At 36.8% G+C, this 23467-nt stretch overlaps 1 protein-coding gene across 1 annotated transcript; it reads left to right on the top strand.

The window, feature by feature from the left end:
* Positions 1-789: 789 nt before the first annotated feature.
* LOC129721819 (protein O-mannosyltransferase 1) lies at positions 790-21308 on the top strand. Its single transcript, XM_055674832.1, has 4 exons — positions 790-1275; positions 1340-1505; positions 19262-19397; positions 19469-21308. Exons 1-4 carry the CDS (start codon positions 947-949, stop codon positions 21208-21210), a joined length of 2373 nt encoding a protein of 790 aa, XP_055530807.1. The 5' UTR covers positions 790-946; the 3' UTR covers positions 21211-21308.
* Positions 21309-23467: the final 2159 nt, after the last annotated feature.

Raw genomic sequence — 23467 nt, forward strand, 5'->3', positions numbered from 1 at the left:
TGTGTATTTATGTGTATGTGTGTATATGTTTGTGTGTGTGTTACGTCTTGGCTCATAAACAATATGTCACATGTCACACATCGCGTAGTTTCGAGAAAATCGCGTAAAAAAATCGTGTAAAATAAAATCACGTAAAAAATGTCGCGTAAAAACAGAATTTAGTGTATTAGCATTTTCTTTCCCATATACTCTTTTTCCCAATTTCATTTTTCTTGTTTTTTTTTTTTTTGTTTTGGTTGTGGTTCTCTAATTTTCTAATTTTCCAAATTCTCACGATTTAAGTTTAAACAAAAAACTTTTTATCTTGTTTTACAATTTTGAATTCATGACTTGCAGCTCACAATTCACGATTTACGAAATAAAACGAATGACCTAGAATTAAACATTTACGATGATTTACGATTAAATATTTACTTATCCTTCCTGTAAATTTAAAAACTTCTTACAACTTATGATCAATCATTATTCACCTTGATATTATTAATTTATGATAATAATTTTCATTCAACTTGTTCTAAATCGAAAAACTGGACCTTCAATACATGTTTCAATCAGTCCCGAATTTTCGCAAAAGATGCTGCTTCAAACGTGTCAAATAAATGTTGTGAACAAAAAAAAACTTATGTTTCACAAAATTCCCTGAGTGCCGATCGTACTTTGTACCCACGCACACACGAACACTTTTCCAATCCACTGACATTCCGCCATTCATTCATTTCTCGGCCCTCATACAGTTTCATATGTCTGGTTTTATTTTGTGCCATTCTCCATTGCCTCAGTCCACTACAAGCTGCGAAGAGATCCAGTTGAGATTGTTACACCACTACCGCGTAGCGGTTCACCATTCAGTTACCGAAGAGTTAATTTTTCCCACAGCACGCATGAAATTCCACAAACCCACCTCGCGAGTGTAGTTTACGTGCAAGTGCAAGTGCGTTTACCAACCATGGATCCGATCCCGGAGTCACCAGAGGTGACCTTACGCAATCGAAAGTCTCCTAAAAGGGGAAAAACGTGTTCAGCGGAGAATAACACGGAAGACAAGCAGAATGAACGCAATGAAAAATCACTGAAAAACAACAAAAGAGCTCAACCACTAAGCGAGGAACCTGAAAAATTAAAAGCAAACAGCAGCGCAGTTCGCGACAAAGATGGCGAATGTGACAGGGCTAATCCGTTCGTTATCCGGGTTAAGCTGGATGGCGCTTCTGTGTTGCTATTCCTGGTATCATTTGTAACCCGCTTTTATCGGTTAACCTATCCCAACGGAGTGGTGTAAGTGGCCGTGGTTTTAATAATTCAATGTAGTCACATTGAATATTGATTGCTCTTCTTTTAGCTTCGACGAAATCCACTACGGCCGCTTTGCTGCGTTGTACCTGCGAAACACGTTTTATTTCGACCAGCATCCGCCGCTAGGTAAAATGCTAATCGCTGGAGCGTCCAGCGCCGTTGGATATAGTGGGAAGTTCGAGTTCCCCAAGATCGGAAGCGAATACGATGCGGTAAGCTTTTTTTTTCGTGTGTCCTCCTAATCATTGAGAGAAACGTGTTTGTGCGCGCCTTGTTGGGCAAGAACTTGTTTCGTAATTTATTATCGCGACCGAGCTCAGAGCCGTCCGCTGATCGGTTGAAGGTGTTTCGATGGTGCTCTGATTGTGAACGGCTGCAGCCTCTGGCTGGTAGTTATGCAAAAGTGCAAGCAAACAAAAATCTCACGCAAAGCTGCCCATTGCTGGAGAAGAAGATGATATTAATACAAAACGAGCGCGATTAGTCCGAAAACATGTCGCTCACCTCGACATTTACCTCAAAGTCTGCACATCAGCAGACGCTAATTGACAGCGGCGCGGTCCACCAAAATCTATAATTTATTTGACACGGCACAAATACAATTCAATGTTCAACGGCGCCATTTATATCTGGTAGCTTACTTTCTAAAGTATCTTAATAACTAAAAGCAAATTTTTTATCCTCGCTGCCGACTACGAGCTGAAACTAAATCTAACTTAAAGCTAGAATATTTTGCATTAAAAGCACAGGTTTGCTGTTTGATGGTTTTCATTGCCATAGGTAAGCAGCATTTTAAATTTGTTCCGCTGATGGGCCAAGATATTACGGACTGGCATATTGGGTTGTTTCCATCGGGCCTTGAGAGTATCGTGCGGGTCTGATTGCTGTTTCCGGATCCGGGGTCTTAACGTGTTCTTGTCGTTTGGTTGGATGTAGGCGGAAGGGGATAGGACTAAACTGGGGCGTGGATGGATTTCAGGAAAACGTATATAAGGGACCTGTAGGATAGGTCACGGCTCGCCAAGACATCACGAACAGGAACAGCCGGCTGCCTACCTTCGGCCTGCAGGGAAGCTATTAATCTAGACCTGGCGTCACGGTGTACAGGGCATGACCAAACAACGTGCTCTATGTCGTGATAACCTTCACCACAGGCACAGATACCACTCTCCCCGAGCCCAACACGACGGAGATGCGCGTCAAATCTATAGTGATTGGACATAAGCCGGGACATCACGCAAATGAAATCCCGACCTACATCCAACCCCTTGAACCACGGGTTCGTCGATACCTTGGGGATTATGGAATGTAACCACCTTCCCAGTTCCCCCTTGGTCCAAGAATTTTGCCAACTGATGATCGTATTCTGACGTACAAATGCGAAAAATTCATTAAAGGCAATTGATCTTTCATAAATATCACCGTTTGTTGCGCCTACCTTAGCCAAAGAGTCCGCTTTCTCATTACCCGGTATCGAGCAGTGTGAAGGGACCCACGCTAAGGTAATCTGATACGATTTTTCGGATAAAGCACTCAGATGTTCCCGTATTTTCCCCAGGAAATACGGAGAGTGCTTAACATCTTTCATCGATCGGAGAGCCTCAATGGAACTGAGACTGTCCGTAAAGATGAAATAATGGTCCGTGGGCATTTTTTCGATAATCCCTAGAGCGTACTGAATTGCAGCTAATTCTGCGACGTAAACAGAAGCAGGATTATCGAGCTTATGGGAGACGGTTAAATTGTAATTGAAGATACCGAAGCCAGTGGACCCATCAAGAAGTGATCCGTCAGTGTAGTACATATTGTCGCAGTTGATGTTTCGATATTTATTGGAAAAAATTTTAGGGATCTGCTGCACGCGTAAATGATCCGGGATTCCACGAGTTTCTTCTATCATGGATGTATCGAAAAACACAGTAGAATCAGAAGTATTTGATAAGTCGACACGATTTGGAATATTTGAAGAAGGGTTAATATTTTTGGACATGTGATTGAAATACAATGTCATAAAACGGGTTTGAGAATTAAGTTCGATTAACCTTTCAAAATTTTCAATCACGGGACGGTTCAAGACCTCACATTTGATTAGAATACGAGAAGACAGGCTCCAGAAGCGGTTTTTCAATGGTAGTACTCCAGCTAAGATCTCCAAACTCATCGTATGGATCGATTGCATGCAACCCAAGGCGATACGCAAACAACGACATTGTATTCGCTCCAGTTTGATCAAATGTGTGTTTGCTGCGGAGCGGAAGCAGAAACACCAGTACTCAATAACAGACAGTATCGTTGTAACATAAAATATTTTTCCATTTATCTGACATGATATTTATTGATTCCACTTGCTCTTATGTGTCATGCAACTCGTTTACGATACCGTTTGTGTGTACGTCTACATATCATAACGTATAGGTACTGGATAATGTATTCAAAACAGTGAACTGTCTCTCTACAGGTGGGTGCCTTCCGCTTGGCGGCTTAGCGCGTTAGATAGTGCGTTAGACCTTCAAAGCTGGAAAATGGTTAATATTTCCTTGTAGTGATATTAAAAATGAAATCAATTTTTACTAAAGAATAATTATTTCAGTTACAATACAAAGGAATCTTTGTACCTTAATTTGAAAAAATAGCTTTGGAATAGTGTCTATATGGTACTTTATTTGAATATGTAAAACAGCCAAACATATTATAACATGAAACTACCTATTGAAATGTCTTTTGGAGTGGCAAAATATTTCTCTATTGCTGTGTAAATACAAGATGTGTGATTTTTCACACTTCAATTTGTTATAAAAAGGAGAAATTACTAAGTAGAATCGTACAGAACCTCGAATGTTTAATAACACAAAATAAGCAGTGAGTGAATTTTGGCAAGCCGGATTTGTATGAAACGCAAGACAAGGCCAATCTTTTGTTTCATTGACCTCGAGGAATTCCAAAAAGTTATCTGATAATGAATCTTTTCTTTTTGTACGTGTAGCAGTAGATGAGCTCATCAGAAGTTACCCATTTTAAATTCATAAATAGAATTTCGATTTGGAAATAATACTGACGTAAGCAATTGAATCTTAAGGCTTGTAATTGTTCATAAGTTCCCTGGTCAGATACGAAGTCAATTATTGAACTAAGGTTAAGTGCCGAAGAGACGGTTAGATAAAAATAATTCACCTAAGGGCCTAGTTTTAGTAAAAAAGAGCATTTTTCACGGTGTATATTGAAAATTAGAAAAAATATTTTTTTATCTAACTGTTAGGTGGATTGATCGAAAAACTAAAAACGCCAGAAGTAAGGCCTTGTTCTATGAAACAATTTTGCTGAAGACATTGAGTACATTAAATCAATTTTTCACAGTCAAATCTAGGACGATCACGATTTTTCGAGTTTAGACCACTGTGCACTGTGGGATTTTTAAATCAATCTGTCCACTAATTGTTAATGTCTTGAAATGTAACCCTTGGAATGTGTAGAAACTATTTTGGAAGTTATTTCATAAAATGGTGGTTGAAAAACGCTCTTTTCAATGAGTATTTCGTCGTTTTTATATCACTTTTTTGTACTTTACGACCTTCAAAAGGGCATTACTCAAAAATGTACCGTATGATGATTTTGAAATTTTGACCAGACATTCTGGACGTCATAACGAATCGAATGGTATACTCAGATTCTTTGGTGCATTTTTTTTTTATAATAACGGTCTGTGGGAGCACCGTGTTTTTTTACTTAAACTCCAGGAGAGCGCATTGTTTTTTCACATTTTTTTTTGAAATTATTAAATCTTGATTTCTTTCATTAATCGGTATTGATCCTGACTATGTGCTCAAATTGTTATGTTGATTTAGGTTTTATTATGTCCAGCTCACATACCTTTTAAAATTTCAAATTTTACTCAAATCAGTGTCAATTCTGTTTTCACCCTTTTTGTTAAATTAAATGTCATTTTGGTAAAGTTTGTTTTGATTTAACCCATAAGAACGCTTTCAATTGCATTCCAAATGCGTTTGCTTTGTAAGCCTTTTTTCTATACTCTATACCAATCTACATATGCACTGATGAAGACTTCAAGTTGTAGTTCGAAATAGGTATCTGTGGACGAATAAATTTGATATTCACTTTTGAAGCTGTAAGTAGGATGTTGAAAACTTTTCATTCCTTCGATATTTGAGTCATTGGTTACTTACACCAAGAAAAGTTCTGTTGAGAGGTTGTGTATGAGACACGACTGCAAGGTTAACGTTAAATCCAATGTTTTTCTTGCAATACTCGATTGTGGTTAATCAATTTATTGGTCTGTAGCGACATGTTCTAGTAATAATTCTCTTCCAACTCTATTTAAAAAAAACCTAAATAAATCCACCTAGCGGTCAGACCCAGCCTTTCTCATTCAAACTTGATATTTGTAAAAATAGATTTACATGAACGCTTCAATCCAATAAATGTGTATTCACTTTTTGGGTTCTAAAATAATGATGTTGTAATAGAAGTGTAAAATATGGAATTTGACGTAATGTAAATGCTCAAGAAATAGCGAAAAAAGAGAAATGACTTTTAACTTCGAACAATTCAATCACGAGCGATACCGGGACCATTCAAATGGTACGATACCACATTTAAATTATATTGTGGCCACAGGTATAGTTTTAAATAGCCTTTGAATTTCTTCTCTTTCCATAACTTTTGAACCACATATCAAATTGTTATGAAGTTTGTTATTTGTAAGTTTGAGAGATGACTCGTTCGTATGACACTAGTTATGTTCAAATAAGTCGTGTAATCTTTGAGATAATAGAATTTCGTTGTTTTATTATCAATTTAATACATAACGGTTGCTTAGTTCGATTATAATCAAATGAAATGGGAACGTATAGGGCAGCCAAACTTTGAAACCACGTGTTAAATCATAATTCATCAGTTAACCTTTAACTAGCCCGTTCATCTGATAACACTATTGATCAAATCGGTTGTGTACTTTCTGAGATAATGAAGTTTCGTGATTTTCACAATTCGGTACATTACAGACGAAATTACAGTTCGATTACAGTAAAATTCAATAGGGTGTTATGAGTCAGCTAGACCTTTCATTTGACACTAATTTCGTGAAAATCGGTTCAGCCATCTCTGAGAAAAGTGAGTGAGTTTATGTATTCTTCGGAATATGTTTCTTTTCATAGCTAGATTTCACATTTTTAAATATAACAGGCAAAGTAATAGTCCGATTGCAAAAAATCAATAGAATATTATGGGGTAACTAAACCTTTCATATAACACTGATTTTGTGGAAATTGGTCCAGCCATCTCTGAGAAACATGAGGGAAATTAAACAGTCTTCAGAAGACGTTTCTTTTAATAACTTTTGAACCACATGTTTTATCTGTATAAAATAATGATGTTTCGTTATTTTTACATTTTTAAACATAACCTCTAAAATAAAAATCCAATTACAATGAAATTTAATAGGGTTTTATGGGGCAACTAGAACCTTCATTTGCATATAATTTCATGAAAATCGGTCCAGCCATCTCCGAGAAAAGTGAGTGAAAATAAAAATCTGTACATACACACACACATACATACAGAAAATGCTCAGCTCGTAGAACTCGAGTCGAGTGATATATGCCATTCGGCCCTTTGGAGCACATTCATATCTTCGGTTTTTCAAGTGATTGCTATACCTTTCCAGGAGAAAGGCAAAAGGTTAGAAAAAATTATTAATTAGGAGTAAAATTTTCGTGCTGAAGAAATAGCGAAATAAAAGAAATGACTTTGAATTTCGTACACTTCAATCACGAGCAATACCGGAAATAGCACAATACCAAATTTAAATTTTGTTGAGGCCATATGTTTTGATCAAAGCAGTTACAGTTTTAAATAGTCTTTGAATTTCGTTTCTTTTCATAACTTTTGAACCACATATCAAATTGCTATGAAATTTCTTATTTGTGAGTTTGAGAGACAACCCGGGGGAACCTATAGGAAAGCCAAACTTTTCATTTGACACTAAGATTGTTGAATTTAGTCCAGCCATTTTTGGGAAAACGAGTGAATTTGAAAAGTCACCGGAACATGTTTCTTTCCACAATTTTTGAACCCCGTGTTTAATCACTATAAAATTCATCAATTAACCTTTAACTAGCCCGTTCATTTGATACCAATATTGTTCAAATCGGTTGTGTACTTTCTGAGATAATGAAGTTTCGTGATTTTCATATTTTGATACATTACAGACAAAGTAACAGATCGATTACATTGAAATTCAATAGGGTGTTATGAGGCAGCTAGACCTTTCATTCGGCACTAATTTCGTGGAAATCGGTTCAGCCATCTCTGAGAAAAGTGAGTGAGTTCATGTAGTCTTCGGAATATGTTTCTTTTCAAAGCTGGATTTCACATTTTTGAACATAACAGGCAAAGTAATAGTCCGATCGCAAAAAACACAATAGGGTCTTATGGGGTAATTAGACCTTCCAAATGACACTGATTTTGTGGAAATCGGTCCAGCCATCTCTGAGAAACATGAGTGAGATTAAACACTCTCCAGAACACGTTTCTTTAAATAACTTCTGGACCACACGTTCAATCTTCATGAAACTCAAAAGTTGAGGGTATTTCAAGAAGCTCGTTCATTTAAAACCAATTTTGTTAAAATCGGTTGAGTAGTTTCTGAGATAATTATATTTCGTGATTTTCACATTTTTTAACATAACCACTAAACTAAAAATCCGATTGCAATGAAATTCAATAGGGTCTTATGGGGCAACTAGACCTCTCATTTACAATTAATTTCTTGAATATCGGTCCAGCCATCTCTGAGAAAACCGAGTGAGATTGGGAGAGCGTTACATACACACACACATACACACACACAAACATACAGAAAATGCTCAGCTCGTCAAACTAAGTCGATTGATATACGAGATTCGACCCTTTGGAGCACTTTTATACCTTTGGTTTTTCCAGTGATTGCTATACCTTTCTAGGAGAAGGGGCAAAAATATTAGTAACCCTGAAGAGGACCCGGACGAACACATAAGATTCGCGTGGATTCCCTAGAATTCCTCCCATTGGAATCGTGAAGCGTCCTCGATAAGGAATCCTGAAAAAAGAATCCTCAAGAATGCCCAGTCTATAGGGCTAGGATTCCTGGATGAGAATCGTGTAATGAGAATCCTTCAGATTCCCTAGGATTCCTCACATTGGAATCGTGAATCGTCCTTGATAAGGAATACTGAAAAGGAATCCTCAAGACTGCCCTGTCTATGGGGTTAGGATTCTTGAATGAGAATCGTGTAATGAGAAACCGTCGGATTGTCTAGGATTCCTCACAAAGAAATCGTGAAGCCAGTGCTGATAAAAGTCATTTTCCCCAGCAAAATTCTTCGAAAATTACAGCCAATCATTTTCAATTTTCACTTCTAATGATCGCAGCACTCTTTCAGATACACTAGATTTTCGTCCTAGTAACGTGCTGTGATACTCAGATGAAATAGATCGCGCGCATCGTTCACGGTTACGGAATAAAATTTGACGACAAATCCAACCAAATGATCTTCACTTCAAAGCGAAAAAGAAAAACAAACAGTCCACTCAACCAAAATAAACCTCACCGAAACACTTTTTCACTGACACTGACCGATGCCTTGACAATCTTCGTTAACTGATAAACTGATTTTGTTGTCTTCCTTTCATCGCATGAAATATAATGAGGTGTTTTGATAGTTCACTTCCATGCAAAAAGCGGGAAAGGAGAACTCTGAAAGGATTGTAAAAAAATAACGTTTATGGATGCTTTTTTCACTTTCACTCAAGAGTGTCAACAAATATCAACCCTGCGTGAAGCATCCTTGATGAAGAATTCTGAAAAAGGAATGCCCTGTCTATGGGGCTAGGATTCTTGAAGGAGAATCGTGTTAGGAGAATTCTTAGGATACGAAACCTTTCACTTCAACCGTTATGTGCTACGGGGTTCATGGGTACCCCAAATTAAAGTACATGTAACTTCTGCAATTTTCATTCGATACTTGATATATGATTTGATACTTGTAGCACCATATTTGAACAGAATCTTACAATTGGTGGTTCAAAGTTCTTTAAATTACTTCCACAGGCCATTTGTTAGCTTTTAAGTGTTTAAGTAAAATGGCTTTCAAATGGTCCTTCCGGAATAGATTTCAGAGAGGCCTTTATTGCCGATAGAAACCATTAAATAAAACAAGGTTGAATACCATCCAAGATGAGTATTTTCAGAACAAGGATGATGCACCGAAACCGGAAAACGACCTCAGACGCCATTTTGATTTCCTTATTGGTGACTTCCGGTGTCTGAAATATAACAAAATCTGGCCGAATACCTCCAAAAATGAGTATTTCCGGATGCGTAATGACGCCCAGAGACCGGAAATAAACTCCAGACGCCATTTTGAATTCAATATAGTAACTTCCGGTTACTGAAAAAGGCCTAAAATGGCCGAATATCACCCGATATGCGTTTTCCCGGAATCGGGATGATACCCAGAGACCGAAAAACGACCCAGACGCCATTTCAAATTCCAAAATGTCGTCTGGAATCTATTTCCTTTCTCTGGGCATCATTCCGATTCCGGAAATACTCATTGGATGGTATTTGACCTTGTTCTATTTAATTGTTTTTATGGTCACTAGAAGCCCCAGTGGAATCTATTCCGGAAGGACCAAAATACCCAAAACCCGACAAATGGCCTGTTAAAGTAATTTTACATATCTTGAACCAATAAATGTTACATTTTGTCCAAATATTCCTGAAATTCCTCTGTTTTCGGAGTATTGGATTCCCGGGAATGAGAGAATAGATAGGTTACTGGATCTTTTGGTGCCATCGAAATTAAATGAAATAAATTAATTAAATTAAATTAAATTTAAGAATCTTGAGCTCAAATCGGTTAAAGTTAAAGGTTTCGTATCCGAAGAATTCTCATAGATTTTCACGATTTTCACTCCAGAATCCCAGTCCCATATACAAGGTATTCTTGAGGATTCTTTCGTCAGGATTCCTCATTGCGGACGCTTTACGATTCCAATGTGAGGAATCCTAGGGAATCTATGCGAATCCTATGGGTGCGACTAACGTAAATATGAGTTTATTCTAACCGGGACGTCAGTCATGTCGAATAGTCTGTCCTTGTTAGAGTCAGTTGTTCAAATTTGTAATTCTGTTCGCATATTCAAAGAAGTTTGTTCGCATTCTACTAGGTCGAAGCAATTTCGGCTTGATGCTAGAAGGACGCAAGGTCCATGTACAGTCGCAGTGTTCAGTTTACTTTGGTTATACCTATATATATTTGATTTCTGGTCTTTCTGAATCATATCATTTGAGGTTCAGATCAGAGGAAGCCAAAAAAAGGGGAATTCAGTTTGGCTGAAATATAATAAATTTTACATTGAACGTCTTAGTAGAATAGAATTAGATATTGAGAATATGCAACGTTTCCATTTAACACTACTAGTACTACAAAAAATCTAATACCGTGAGAGTCATTTTCATTTGTTAATCACCAGTTACACGATTGTTTGGTCAATATCAATTCCAGACATAGGTTTTGTATACTTCTAAAGTAAAATTACCAAGTTACAGAATTAAATTAGTAAGTAGAACATTCTGAGAAAGAAATGAATAACTTTCTCAGAAACGCAATTTGATCCAAAATGAGAGCAAGTTTACCGTCTCTCGTGATGAGTATAATATTCTTTATGATGTTGGTTAGACTCTTCAATTTCATCTGGAAAAGAGATAGACACATTACGACACGTTTTCCTCAGTCTTATGCTATACACTCAGTTTTTTACGCTGGGAATACGTACCTCGTAAAAAACCACGTTAAATACGCGGAAATCAAATCTGCGTTGAATAACCGCGGTAATTCGAAATCCCGCGTAAAAAACATGGTTGATTCGAAAATGCGTCTAAAAATACTGGAAAAAAATTAAAATTGATACTTTTTTATAGAAAAACATGGAAAAAATACCAAGTTGTTTTTGTCCCATATTGAAAGCACCCGCATTACAGTCCCACTGCATAGTGGTGCAAACTGCAAACATATAATTTTGCTCCAGATTAGTGTATATCGGATTATTTTAGGCATATAGAAGTATGTCATTTAATTAATTAGACTAGTGTTGTTTTTCTGTAGTACAATCTACGTTGCCAATGATACTGCCGGTTGCTAGTTGAATATGTTGGAAAAATATGCGAGTACTTTCGAAATGTACCCGCATATTTTGTCTTCTTTTTAAGTTATATAACGTAAAACCAGTTCCATCCATGGTTTTTTGTTCTCAACGATAAGCTTGTGCTGCCATGAAACTGTTATGGTCGTTGGTTCTGGATGTAATTGTTGGAAATCCGAAAATTCACGGATAATATTAAATCGCCGTTTTCTCAACATGTTGTTTTTCATTATGGGACAGTTATCCGGGTACCGGCAGTACAGCAGTTTTTACAATCGATTGCTGTAAGAATAAAGGAAATCAATTTTTGGTGACGCTCTCGATGTTTTTGAAATGGTGTTTCAATTTACACCCATGTGTGTGTGGAAACCTTTCTAGATCCCACTGTCAGGTAGAGATATAATTAAAAAAAAAACAGTTGCAATTATCTTTCAATTCTGCAACTGTCGTAGTTACGGGATCTAGAAGGTGTTAGCTCTACCGACCTTCCAAAGGCCCTTTACAGAAAGACTGAGTGCTTGCAGTACATTCCGGAGTAATTTTCCATTCGGTAAGCCCTGCCTCAAAATAATGAAGAATCTTACAGATTTTATAATTATTTTCAGGCTTTCAATTCATTTGATACATTTATATCAGAAAAATTGACCCATATTTAATGGCATGTTATAATTATTGACTAGAGGAGTGCCAAACAGTAAAATAAATAAATCTTGCTATTTATATGTACCAAAATATAACCTATGTATGTTAAATCGTAAATGTAAAATTTTACCTAAAACTTGATGACGAATTGCTAAACTTGTAACAAATAATGTGTCAATTGATTGCCTCCGCAATTGCAACACTAAGAAAATTGGTCCAAAAATATTAATGATAAATTAAAAAATATAAACAAAAAAGAAAAAAAAACATTTATTTGCAACGCATTTGAAACAGCAGCACTCTGTCCACTCAGACTTGCACACAATTTTTCATGCAAGCTTTCATGTGGGAAGCAAACAATGCTCCTCTTGATTGTCACTTTCTATGTATGAAGTACAATTTTGGAAGTAACAAAAAGATAACTTTTAAACTACCTCCCGCATGTACACCATGCTAATCTTTAGAATCATCGCTTTAGTGTTCACTTCCTCTATCACACGTGATTCCGTAGTCCGAATTACATCACTAAAACTAATTTTTTTTACGAGCCGATGCAGGATTGACTCTAAACTTTTAAAAGCAGTCTTGCCGTTCATGGTGTTTCAATTTACACCCATATACCAATATATTTTGTAAGACCTGAAATAAAACAATCAACAAACGTTTGCATATTTGACTTTCTTATATATCTTGTGAAATTTTCTAAGCTTTCCAGAAAAAATTAAATAAAAACCTCTCATCTTGAAAATTTAACAAAAAAAATTACAAGGGTTGTGTGAAACGCCACGACCGCAAAGTTGATGTAGAACTACATGCAGCTGTTTGTTACAATAATGGCATTGTTGCATTCGAGAGTAACCGCAAGTGATAAGTAAGAAGTGAATTTCTCCTTTACAATAATATTTTTAATGATAGATGGGACAGAATTCGTTAAACGGATCACTAAAAATCGCGATGAGTTTTTAAAAAAAAAAATTAAAAACTCCAAGAGCTTCACTCAGGAAGATGACATTCCCATTTTTTATTGAATTCGAGTAAGTTTTCAAGTTGTTGTTGTCATTTGAAATTTAGGTCAATATTCTTTTTAAATAGACATATCTTTGATAATATTGTATCGAATTTGATGAAATTTTCACAGCAGATGCATCCCAAGCTGTAGTTTATGGAAATATTTCTTTGGATTTTTTTAAAGTAACTACCCAGATGATGAGATTACGATATACTATCTAATACCAATGGTAATAATTTTTATCCAAAACTAATAAAATAACTCTCAGAAAATAATATGGTGATCAAACTTGCAACTAAAGTCGATTTACGACCTTGGAATATCATCCTGAATGCGGAATCATCTATTAATGTTTTCTAGATCGGAAGTTGCTACTTTGAGTTTCAATGAATATTAAAATCGTTGTACGAGTTTTGGAATGAATATTAAAACCGAACACCAAAAAAATAAAATTCCGGATAATCGATCCTAAAACCGAAAACGGTCGTGAGTTGTCAAAACACGGAAGAGATTTTCACTGGAAAAAGATACGGGCCATTGCACCTATCGCTAATGCTGCCGCTAGCGCACAAAGGCAACTTTTTACTAGAGGAAGAAGTAGTAATACTGCACCTACCACTGCTCCTGCGCTGATACTAAGTTACATTTATCCTAGTCACCATCTTCTAGTAAAATGATTGGTTTGAGCAAAGACAGGCTCTTATACACAAAATTCTTATTTTACGCGACTTTTTTTACAAGATTTTCTCGAAACTATGCGATTTGTGATATGGGAAACTTTTTACACGAACAAAAACACACGCGCGCACACGTACACACACGCGCATGCACACACACATAACACATAACGAAAGATTTTGTCGAAACGACGCGATCTTTTTTTTTTCGCGCGGACGCATCGATCGCGTAAAAACAGAATCCAGTATATAGCAAAAAGAGTGCATGTCCGGTTCACTAGGTATATAATTCTGTCGACCGTGCTAGGGAAAACAAGCATCAAGCGACTAATCAAAGGCTGAGATCTGCGATTTAGCAAGGCTCGACAAATTTCAATAGCACAATATTTCAAGTAATCAAATAATCAATAATTTTATGCATTTGGATGAATGAATAGATGATTTTCCAATCGATTGCTGGAATAACGAAGGAAATCCATTGAAAACTAACTTATTAGCATTTGAAATCGGACATGTTTTTCCTTTTTCATGTTTTGAGATTTTTTTACACTTGTGCATGTAGCCGAATTTCCTAAGAAACGTAGTTCTACGTCAAAAAAATATTTAAAATAAACCAAAATATTCTGCCTTGAAAATTGAACAAAAAAAACAATTTTTATTAGTAACTTTAATCAAACCACAATATTTCTAACTAATGGTAGCAAAGGTCATAAGCTTCTACCAGGAATGGCGTTAAGAAAAAATGACGTTTTGCGAAATCATCCTAACCCAGGTAGAGCACCCCATTACTTTCGAACCGCTGGACCAATTTTCCAAGTTTTGACAGCTAATGAAAATAATTGAAAATATTTTTCCAGGGAAAATAGTAAATTACAGCCTAAGTTTGACCATGATCACAAAACAACTGAAAACATTCCTTTTGACGTAGGACTACGTCTAACCGCACTATATCGAGATACATTCTGCGGAAATTAAAACCAAGGTGTAACGTCGAAATGAAAGATTTCAAACGGTTATACTGATGTAACCACATGATGGATCACAATAATCAATATGTCATTGGATTGATAAAATGATGGACAATTTTGTGATTCTTAAATTTTCATTATCACTTCATTGTTAAACAGTGAAAATAGAATAAAAGTTTCAAGGTCGAATTTTCACCAACAATGTACCAATCATATGCGAGCACGCCTGGCACAGACTTCATGAATAGACACCAACTGCCTGCTGTGATATCCTGTATAGCAGTGGCAAAAATTTTTTTGACAGAATCTCCCCGTCCCAATAGGTCAACTAATGTTAGCTTCCATGAGCCTAGACTATTCTGATGTCTTGAAGGTAAAGCTTTTGCGGAAAGTTCGTAACCACCTCCACTATCAGACAGTATTACGTTCTGCTTTTATAATGTTATTAAAACTGATGTCTTCAAGGAGAATATGATGGCACAGGCAACAGTACTGCACCGAGCAATGTATGAATAGAGCGTTTGGTTACTCGTCGTCTATCAGTGCAGAAAAACTCGATATTCATTTTTGTGCAATCAAGCCAAGTGAAAACTACATTGCCGCTGTTGACGCACAGTGGGGCGTGGAACACAATCGAATTTCCGTTTGAACTGTCACCTTTTTCTTCTTCTTGTTTCGTATAGCAGCAAATATCAGAATACAATATGATTTTTCGGGTGCCGCAAAATACGCTGCACCGCCGGGGACAACAAAATACGTTGTTTATTTTTGAGCTCTACACTCTGCTTTTTTCAGATTTATTTAAATAACTGAATATAGGGTTTTTAAAAGACAAAAGAAAACCAAAATGCTCCGTACAGATCTTTGAACAGGTAGTTAAACGAGCTATACTAATGATTATATTTTACTACTTTCCAACCCGCGGTATAGAGGAAAACCAAATTCATTACATTTTGGTATTAGAGTTCTGACATTAGTATTTGTATTTTTCAACTGAATTTTTTTTTTTTGCATTAGCATCTGCGAGAAAATATTACTCCTTAACCTTACGTGTAATTTAACAACGCTATGCAAACATTAATCGCTAACGCTAATGTTGTGCATCACTCTAGCCCAGTTTATTTTCGTAAATAACAGAAATATAACTTTTAAATATGGTATATTCGTCGTTCTTTGGTATCTTGAAACTGATCAAATTTTTTTCTGATTGATTCTGTATACTGATAAAATGTTTAAATTGACCTGAATTGAATGTTAACATGTTCATAAAATTCTATGTCAATTTCGAATTTGCTGTGAATATACATTTTCTATTAAAATTGTAATTCGTTATCGATATTTTTTCCACGAGCTTGTAACTGCAGGAAAAAAATTATGTGACATCTTTGCCGCTTTGTGATCGGTGAGTGAGCCAACTTTAACAAGACAAATAGATATAGAAGGAAGTTTAATTTCTACTAAATCGTACTCAATTAATTATTTTATAGAAGGTTGCCTTTTCGCGTATTAAAGAAAATTGACTGTATTAGAATGAAGGGTATTCATCAATGGTCCAGAAACCAAATTTAGGGGGAAATTCGGGTCTAGAACTCTATAGCAATATTTTAGAGAAAAACTTTCTTCTACAAAGTTGTTACATATGATAAAGTGCTTATTGAAGAAGTATCAAAACTTAGGGTGACCAAAATTTTCGATGCTATCAAGTATCTAACTTTTTTATTTTTGTAGATAGAAAACCTTGTTCTACAATTTTATAGCTCCAATAATTTTAGGTAACTTTGTAAAAAAAAAAGTTTTTCTCTAAAACGTTGCTATAGAGCTCTAGACCCAAATTTCCCCCTGAATTTGGTCTCTGGACCATTGTGAATGTTAAAGAGAATATTTTTTCTTCTGAAATAGAGCGCTGCAAAGAAATTATCAAAATACAGAACCCGTTCGATTTTAGCAACACGCCAGATTTTTTTCCGTTGCCAGAATAGAACCATGCCAAAAATGAACCAAAATACCTTCCTTTTTGAAAGATGTTGAGCTTAAACTGGTGAAAATAAATCAAGCAAACTACGAAAGTAAAACGAGCTCAAACCAAACATAGCTTCAAAAGAAAATATAAAAAAATGTAGTCCTACGTCAACTATGCGATCGTGTCTTGGATACCACCCTCCTACTATTTTAGTGTTTATAGTGTGAGGAGAAATAAATTTTTTTTTTCTATTTTTTGTGGAAAGCTAAGAAGTTTTTACATAGCTCAATGAAAATCAGAGGACGCAAAATAATTTTTATTTTGCGATACGATTTTTTAAGAAATAAAGTTTTGGAATAAACAAATTATAAATATCAATGTTTTTTTTTGTGTTTTTAGGGTATGAGCAGGGTTGTTATTCACGTCAATATGTAGAAAGTGCAGATTCAGCATATTCACCGCTCACTTTTTGTCCAGCATGAGCATGAGCTTCCTGCAGCAATTTTTTATACCACAGTTCGTTTTTCTGCTTTGCGCTGTGTTTCTGTCGCTCGCAGGAAAATTAACACACTTACTGCTTACACCACAGTTGAGCGAAACAAGAGTGGTGCGAATACACACAAGTACACCGCGGTGCGCACTTCTGAGATAGCACTCGAAGAAAACAACATGCGTGACGGCCGGCTGAATTTTTTTATAGTTTCGAGATGCATAGCAAACAACACAATCTACTTTTCTACCTATATGCTCCCCTTATTTCATATATTCCTAAAAGACACACAGTAAAAGCACTGCAGGGAGCTCTGTTATGTGACTATTATGCGTTATATCCTCTCGTGTTAGGAAGCTCAAACTACATTATGATCTTTCTGGAGAGATAATTATAGAGTTTTTTTGGTGTAGTAAGAAGACACCTGTTTTTAAATATTTTTTTTTTTTTAAATGGAGAGTTCTTTACATGTTATTTTGTTGCATAACATATCGCAAAACTAATAGAAGCAAAATGTTTTAAAAACTAATCTCAGTGTTTTTGTACCTATATTCAAAAAAAAAATTATCCTGAAAAGCGTTTTACGCCTTTATATTTTTTTAAATGTCATTTTGACTTTCTTAAAAAATTAAACAAAAAAATGTTTCTTCTTCAATCTCATGCAAAAAAAAACTAGAAACTTTTTTTCTTTAAACAATTGTATCCCAACTTGTAAATAAACATAGCGCTACTACTACTCTTTCAATAGATTTCACAATCAATTCATTGAAATTACTGTGGCGCTCCTTTTCAAGCTGTTCAATCTCTCTCTGCAACAAAAAATTGTTCCCTGCGCGATGAAAAAATGATGCTTACGCCATTAAAAAGGGGAAAAATGTGATAGCAAACTATCAAAAAAACACGTCATTATTTGCTTGTTTTTGACAGAAATCAAAACAGTAGTGTATGAATCGTGTAAAAATTATATTTCTTGTAACGAACATCGATTTTACCCTAAGAGATCCGTCGCAACCAATTTGTCACAGTTCTGTTTATTGCGTACACGCCCAACGGATGCGGGCCGCAAGTGTATGTTGTGTACACAGATTTCAAGGCAGCGTTCGATCGTATAAATCATGACATCTTTATGCGAAAGTTGGATAATCTGGAGCTCTCTGCCATGCTTGTGATATGGTTTCGATCATACCTGACGGACGAAGTGGTATGTGTTGGTTTTGGGTTGTCACTTTCTGCGCCATTCACTACTTCTTCTGGAGTGCCACAAGGAAGCAATCTAGGCCCCACTTCTGTTCTCAGTCTTCATTAACGCCGTTACTACTATATTACCGCGAGGTACACGGCTCCTCTTTGCGGACGATGTGAAAACAAAAGTTGCTTGATGCCTTCGATGATTGGAGCAACCGAAAACTTCTTATCTTGCGCTTAGATAAATCTAACATCATCACCTTCATTTCGTTTTAAACGTTTCTGTTTTAAAACCGTTTCAAAGCAATCTCAGGTTGGCATAACAGACATCAGATTGTTTCCATGCTACTCTTCAAAGCATCTTCAAAAGACCATAACAAACCACTCAGAATTGAAGTGAGTTGAAGAGCGAATCACCTAGTTTTTATTTTCGTATTTTTATTCATTTTTTAATTGTTAAATCATGTTCGATTCTAATTGCTGAGTACTATGAGCCCAAAGGAATAGTAATAATAAATTCTATATGCATAAATTGTTGGGGTCACGTATACCGTTCACGGGGATGTAAAAATATCAACGAATACATTTGAGCAATTCGTCCTTAAGATCAGAAATAGCTACAGAGCTTATTTTCGAAAGTAAAAAAGCGCTATTCTTGTCTTAACATTCTTCGTTCGAAATAGAACATTATCCATAGGTTTTGGCTAATTTTTTTCACAGTTCTTAGTTACTAACTCACTGAAAACTATCCAATTGCATTTCTAGGTAATAAACACTTAATACAAACTTTTTTTAAAGTAATAGTAATCATTTATGTTTTGTTATGGTTCATTTCAGAGTGTACCAGTTTTCGCCTTCCGTTTCATTCCGGCACTCTGCGGTACCCTGCTAGCTCCCGTAGTGTACAGTATCCTTCGCCAAATCAAGCTCAGTCAACGAGTGTGCATCATCGGAGGATTTCTCATTTGCTTCGGTAAGTAACCTCCACCCAAGATATATTTTTTTAATGATTGTAATAATAATATGAAATCTCATCATCAACAGACAACGCACTCCTTACGCATTCTCGCTTCATCCTGATGGAACCGATGCTGCTACTATTCTCCAGTGTCGGAATTCTGTTCGTGCTGAAGTTCCTCGACAGTCGTCCCTTCACGATCCGCTGGTGGACGTTCGGTGCTCTAGCCGCAGCCGCGCTGACGGCTGGTGTTTGCGTCAAGTACATCGGATTCTATAGTTACTTTCTCGCGTGTTACATCATCGGTCGTCACGTTTGGATGCAGCTCCCCGATCGAACGCAGTCCAACTTCTATCTGATAGCTAAAAGTATCGCGAAAGCCACGCTCTTTCTGGCCGTTTCAGCAGCTCTGTACCTAGGTTGTTTCTACATTCATTTGGGTACCCTCTATAAAGCAGGACCGCACGATAGCGTGATGACGAGCGCCTTCCAGGCGTCGCTAGATGGCGGACTTGCGTCAATTACCAAAGGTCAGCCACTACGTATTCAACATGGCTCGCAAATAACCCTAAAACACACACACGGACGAGTCTGTTGGCTTCACTCACACGCTCACGTTTACCCGATCAAGTACAAAGATGGTCGAGGATCGAGCCACCAGCAGCAAGTTACCTGCTATGGCTTCAAAGACGTCAACAACTGGTGGATCGTTAAGCGACCGGATAAGGAGAGTATCGTGGTTGAAGATGAACCCGACTACATCGAAAATGGCGATGTGGTCCAGCTGGTGCATGGCGTTACCAGTCGGGCACTGAATTCACACGATGTCGCATCTCCGATGACTCCACTGAGCCAAGAGGTATCCTGCTATATAGACTACAACATTTCAATGCCAGCCAATCTGCTGTGGAAGGTGGAAATCATCAATGCAAAGGATTCGAAAAACAAGTGGAACGCGATCACTTCCCAACTGCGGCTGGTACATGTTGACACGTCAGCGGCGTTGAAGTTTACCGGGGAACAACTGCCGGATTGGGGATTTAACCAGTTTGAAATCGCCGCTGATCGGAGGCAGTTTAGCATCGATACTATTTGGAATGTCGAAGAACATCGTTACACGCAGGACAAAGACAAGAAAGATGTACTGGAGAAGCTGCTGAAGACGGAAATGATTCCAATCGAGCCAACTAAACTATCATTCTGGGATAAGTTCTCCGAGCTGCAGATGAAGATGTTATTCCATGCGGAGAAAGTGGAAGGTCACATGTACTCCTCGGAACCGTTGGATTGGCCTCTGATGGATAAAGGTATAGCTTACTGGGTGGACTCAGCATCCAATGCCCAGATTCATCTGCTTGGGAATTTAGTCATCTGGTACTCAGCGACGTTTGCTATTGTTGTGTACGGAAGCTTGCTGGTGTTCTACCTTATCCGTAGACGTAGGAAAATCTTCGATCTCAGTGAAAACGAATGGCAACAGTTCCGCTTCGGAGGAGAGATCTTTCTGGTCGGTTACTTCATTCATTATTTGCCATATTTCTTCATGGAACGCACTCTGTTCCTGTACAACTATCTACCCGCGCTACTGTACAAGATCCTGCTGCTGTGCTTCGTTCTGGAACACATCCAGCTAGCCATCAGAAAATTTGTGAAGATTCAGCTGGTATCCGTGATCTTCAACATAATCCTGGCTGTCTGGACGGCCGGTGTCTTCTACTTCTACTCCAAGTACAGTGTGTTTTCCTACGGAACAACCCAGCTCAGTGCGGATGAAGTGCTGCAACTGCGTCTCAAGGATACGTGGGACTTGATAGTTCATAAACCTTAACTACCCTTAATACCGTTTTTTTTTCTCAAAAATACTCGTTTTAATACTCCAGAAATAGCACGCTTAGCGTACGTGATTATGTTAGAAATAAAATGTTAACACACGAAAATGACTGAAAACTTTAATTCATTATTTGAGGACCTGCCTAAAACAATCAAGGACTTCACCTTTTAGAGGTATTTTCGGAAAACCTGAAATTATCCTCCTCCCTACTGTTCTGGACCTTTACAAGCGTTTTTTGCCAACTTTTTTTAGATGGTTCCTAGGAGTTTTTGGCACAACATTTAGGATTTATTATTTTTTTATTCATTGTTATCGGAATGTGTATCTTTCTCCCAATGTCTTTCTTTCTCCTTATCTCCTCCTTAACCAAAAAGGATCTTCGGAATAGATCTTATTTATGAGATTCAACATGCATAATTTGGAATCGCTTTCTTATTACGCGTCTTTAAAATTATTTTAGCGGTTCACGTTTCGCTTTTTATAACCTAAACCGAAAATTTTGTACCAAATTTAAATTTATTTGTATTACTTGTGTGCTGGCCTACAGGAATGATTTTTTGCTAAATGTAATCAACAATTAGAGCACGGATTGATCTCTCATAAGTAATATGAGTTTGAATGTAGCTTTATGGAGTTTTAACTGATTACTTAGAAGTCACGCTTTATAAATTATTGGTTGGGAATGTTGAAGTTATTCTCATCAACGGCGTTTCGAAAACCAGGAAGAATTCGAACCGAAAATAACTTAAAATTATGATGTGTGAAATCAGAAAATATTTACACGGCATTACGTACATTAATAATATCTTCGCTTACTTAACTAGTCAATTTCTACATATTTCGATTTTAGCAATGTCCAGTGTTAACGATTATTACTCGAATATTCTCTGTCGTCAATACTAACAACAGGCAACATCTAATTGAACGGAACTGTTGCAACTCGTTGTGATTAGGTTGCAACTTTTTAAAACGCTTTGAGTTTTGGCTATTGGCGTCATCGATATTGAAGTGCAAAAAATGCACCCCGAGCTAACCGAAAATTGAACGCAATTTGCCTATCGGTGCTTTCAGTTTCGCGACTTAAACTACCGTTTAATTAACCGTTTGATAACTGTACGGTAGAGCAAAAGCGAGACATCGTGCTGACATTTGGCTTTACACGGGAACTAGATGATCAAAGAATTATTTAATAACACAATTCTGAAGTCAAAATTTAATCATTATTTTTATACAGTTGGAGAAATTCAGCCTATTATAATTTATTATTATTTTCTGCGAAGCGTCTGTAATAAGGGAAGACAAAATAAACCAGACAAGCGAAGTGTGGGAAAACATTAACATACAAGTTGACGATAGCAAAACAAGCTCTAGTACCTTCGAGCAAACAAAAAAAGGTCCACCAGAAATAATCCATCATGAGATCGGTTAATCTCACGCCTGTTATCATGCTACGTTCGTTCTGGATGATTGAAGATCTAAATTTACCGCGTTCTCACATCCACATTTTAATGCTAACAAGTAGCACCCATATTTTAATGCTAACAGGTAGGACGGAGGACGAATAGAAGGTCAAACATTCAGAGCGGATTCAACTTGTCGGCTGGTGGCGGATCTTAAATTTACGCTGACGCATTTACCGTCGTTTTCTCTCAACAATGTGTACTTAGCCTCCTTCAGTTCATCTTGCGATTAATAAAGATTAGCCGTTTATCTATCACAACATTCAGCAAAATTCTTACAAAACAAAGTGTAAACTTTAGCAAAAACAGGAAAAATATGCTTTTAATTTTTTTTATTGTTTTTCTTTCAGTTTTTTTACTCCACAATAATTTCACTTTTAATGAAAGAATCCTTTTGTACAGAATAAGGCAGGATCATCAGAGCTGTTTGTATGTTTTACTTCGTTTGACAAAACTTTTGGAAAAGCCATTTTTGAATCCATTTTTTTCAGTTTTTACACATACACACAATGATACACACGACATAATCTGCGACGTGTCACGCGTTGCGTGTTGTCCCGTTTTTCTTCGAGAATGTTTGGTCAACATACGCTTAACTTAATCTTACGCCGCATTGAAATCCACAAATGGATGAATGGGTTTGCAGGTTATTTTCCCATTATTAATCTAAAATCTATCACAAAGTAGATATTCGTTTTATTGCCGTTCCGCTTACCGTTCGCCGGCATTGTGTTCTCCTCAAAAGCTATCAATCTGAGTGATGTGAACTATTGTTATCCTCTGACACTTCATCG

This window comes from Wyeomyia smithii, chromosome 2 (assembly GCF_029784165.1).
Source record: "Wyeomyia smithii strain HCP4-BCI-WySm-NY-G18 chromosome 2, ASM2978416v1, whole genome shotgun sequence".
In the NCBI taxonomy this organism is placed as follows: domain Eukaryota; kingdom Metazoa; phylum Arthropoda; class Insecta; order Diptera; family Culicidae; genus Wyeomyia; species Wyeomyia smithii.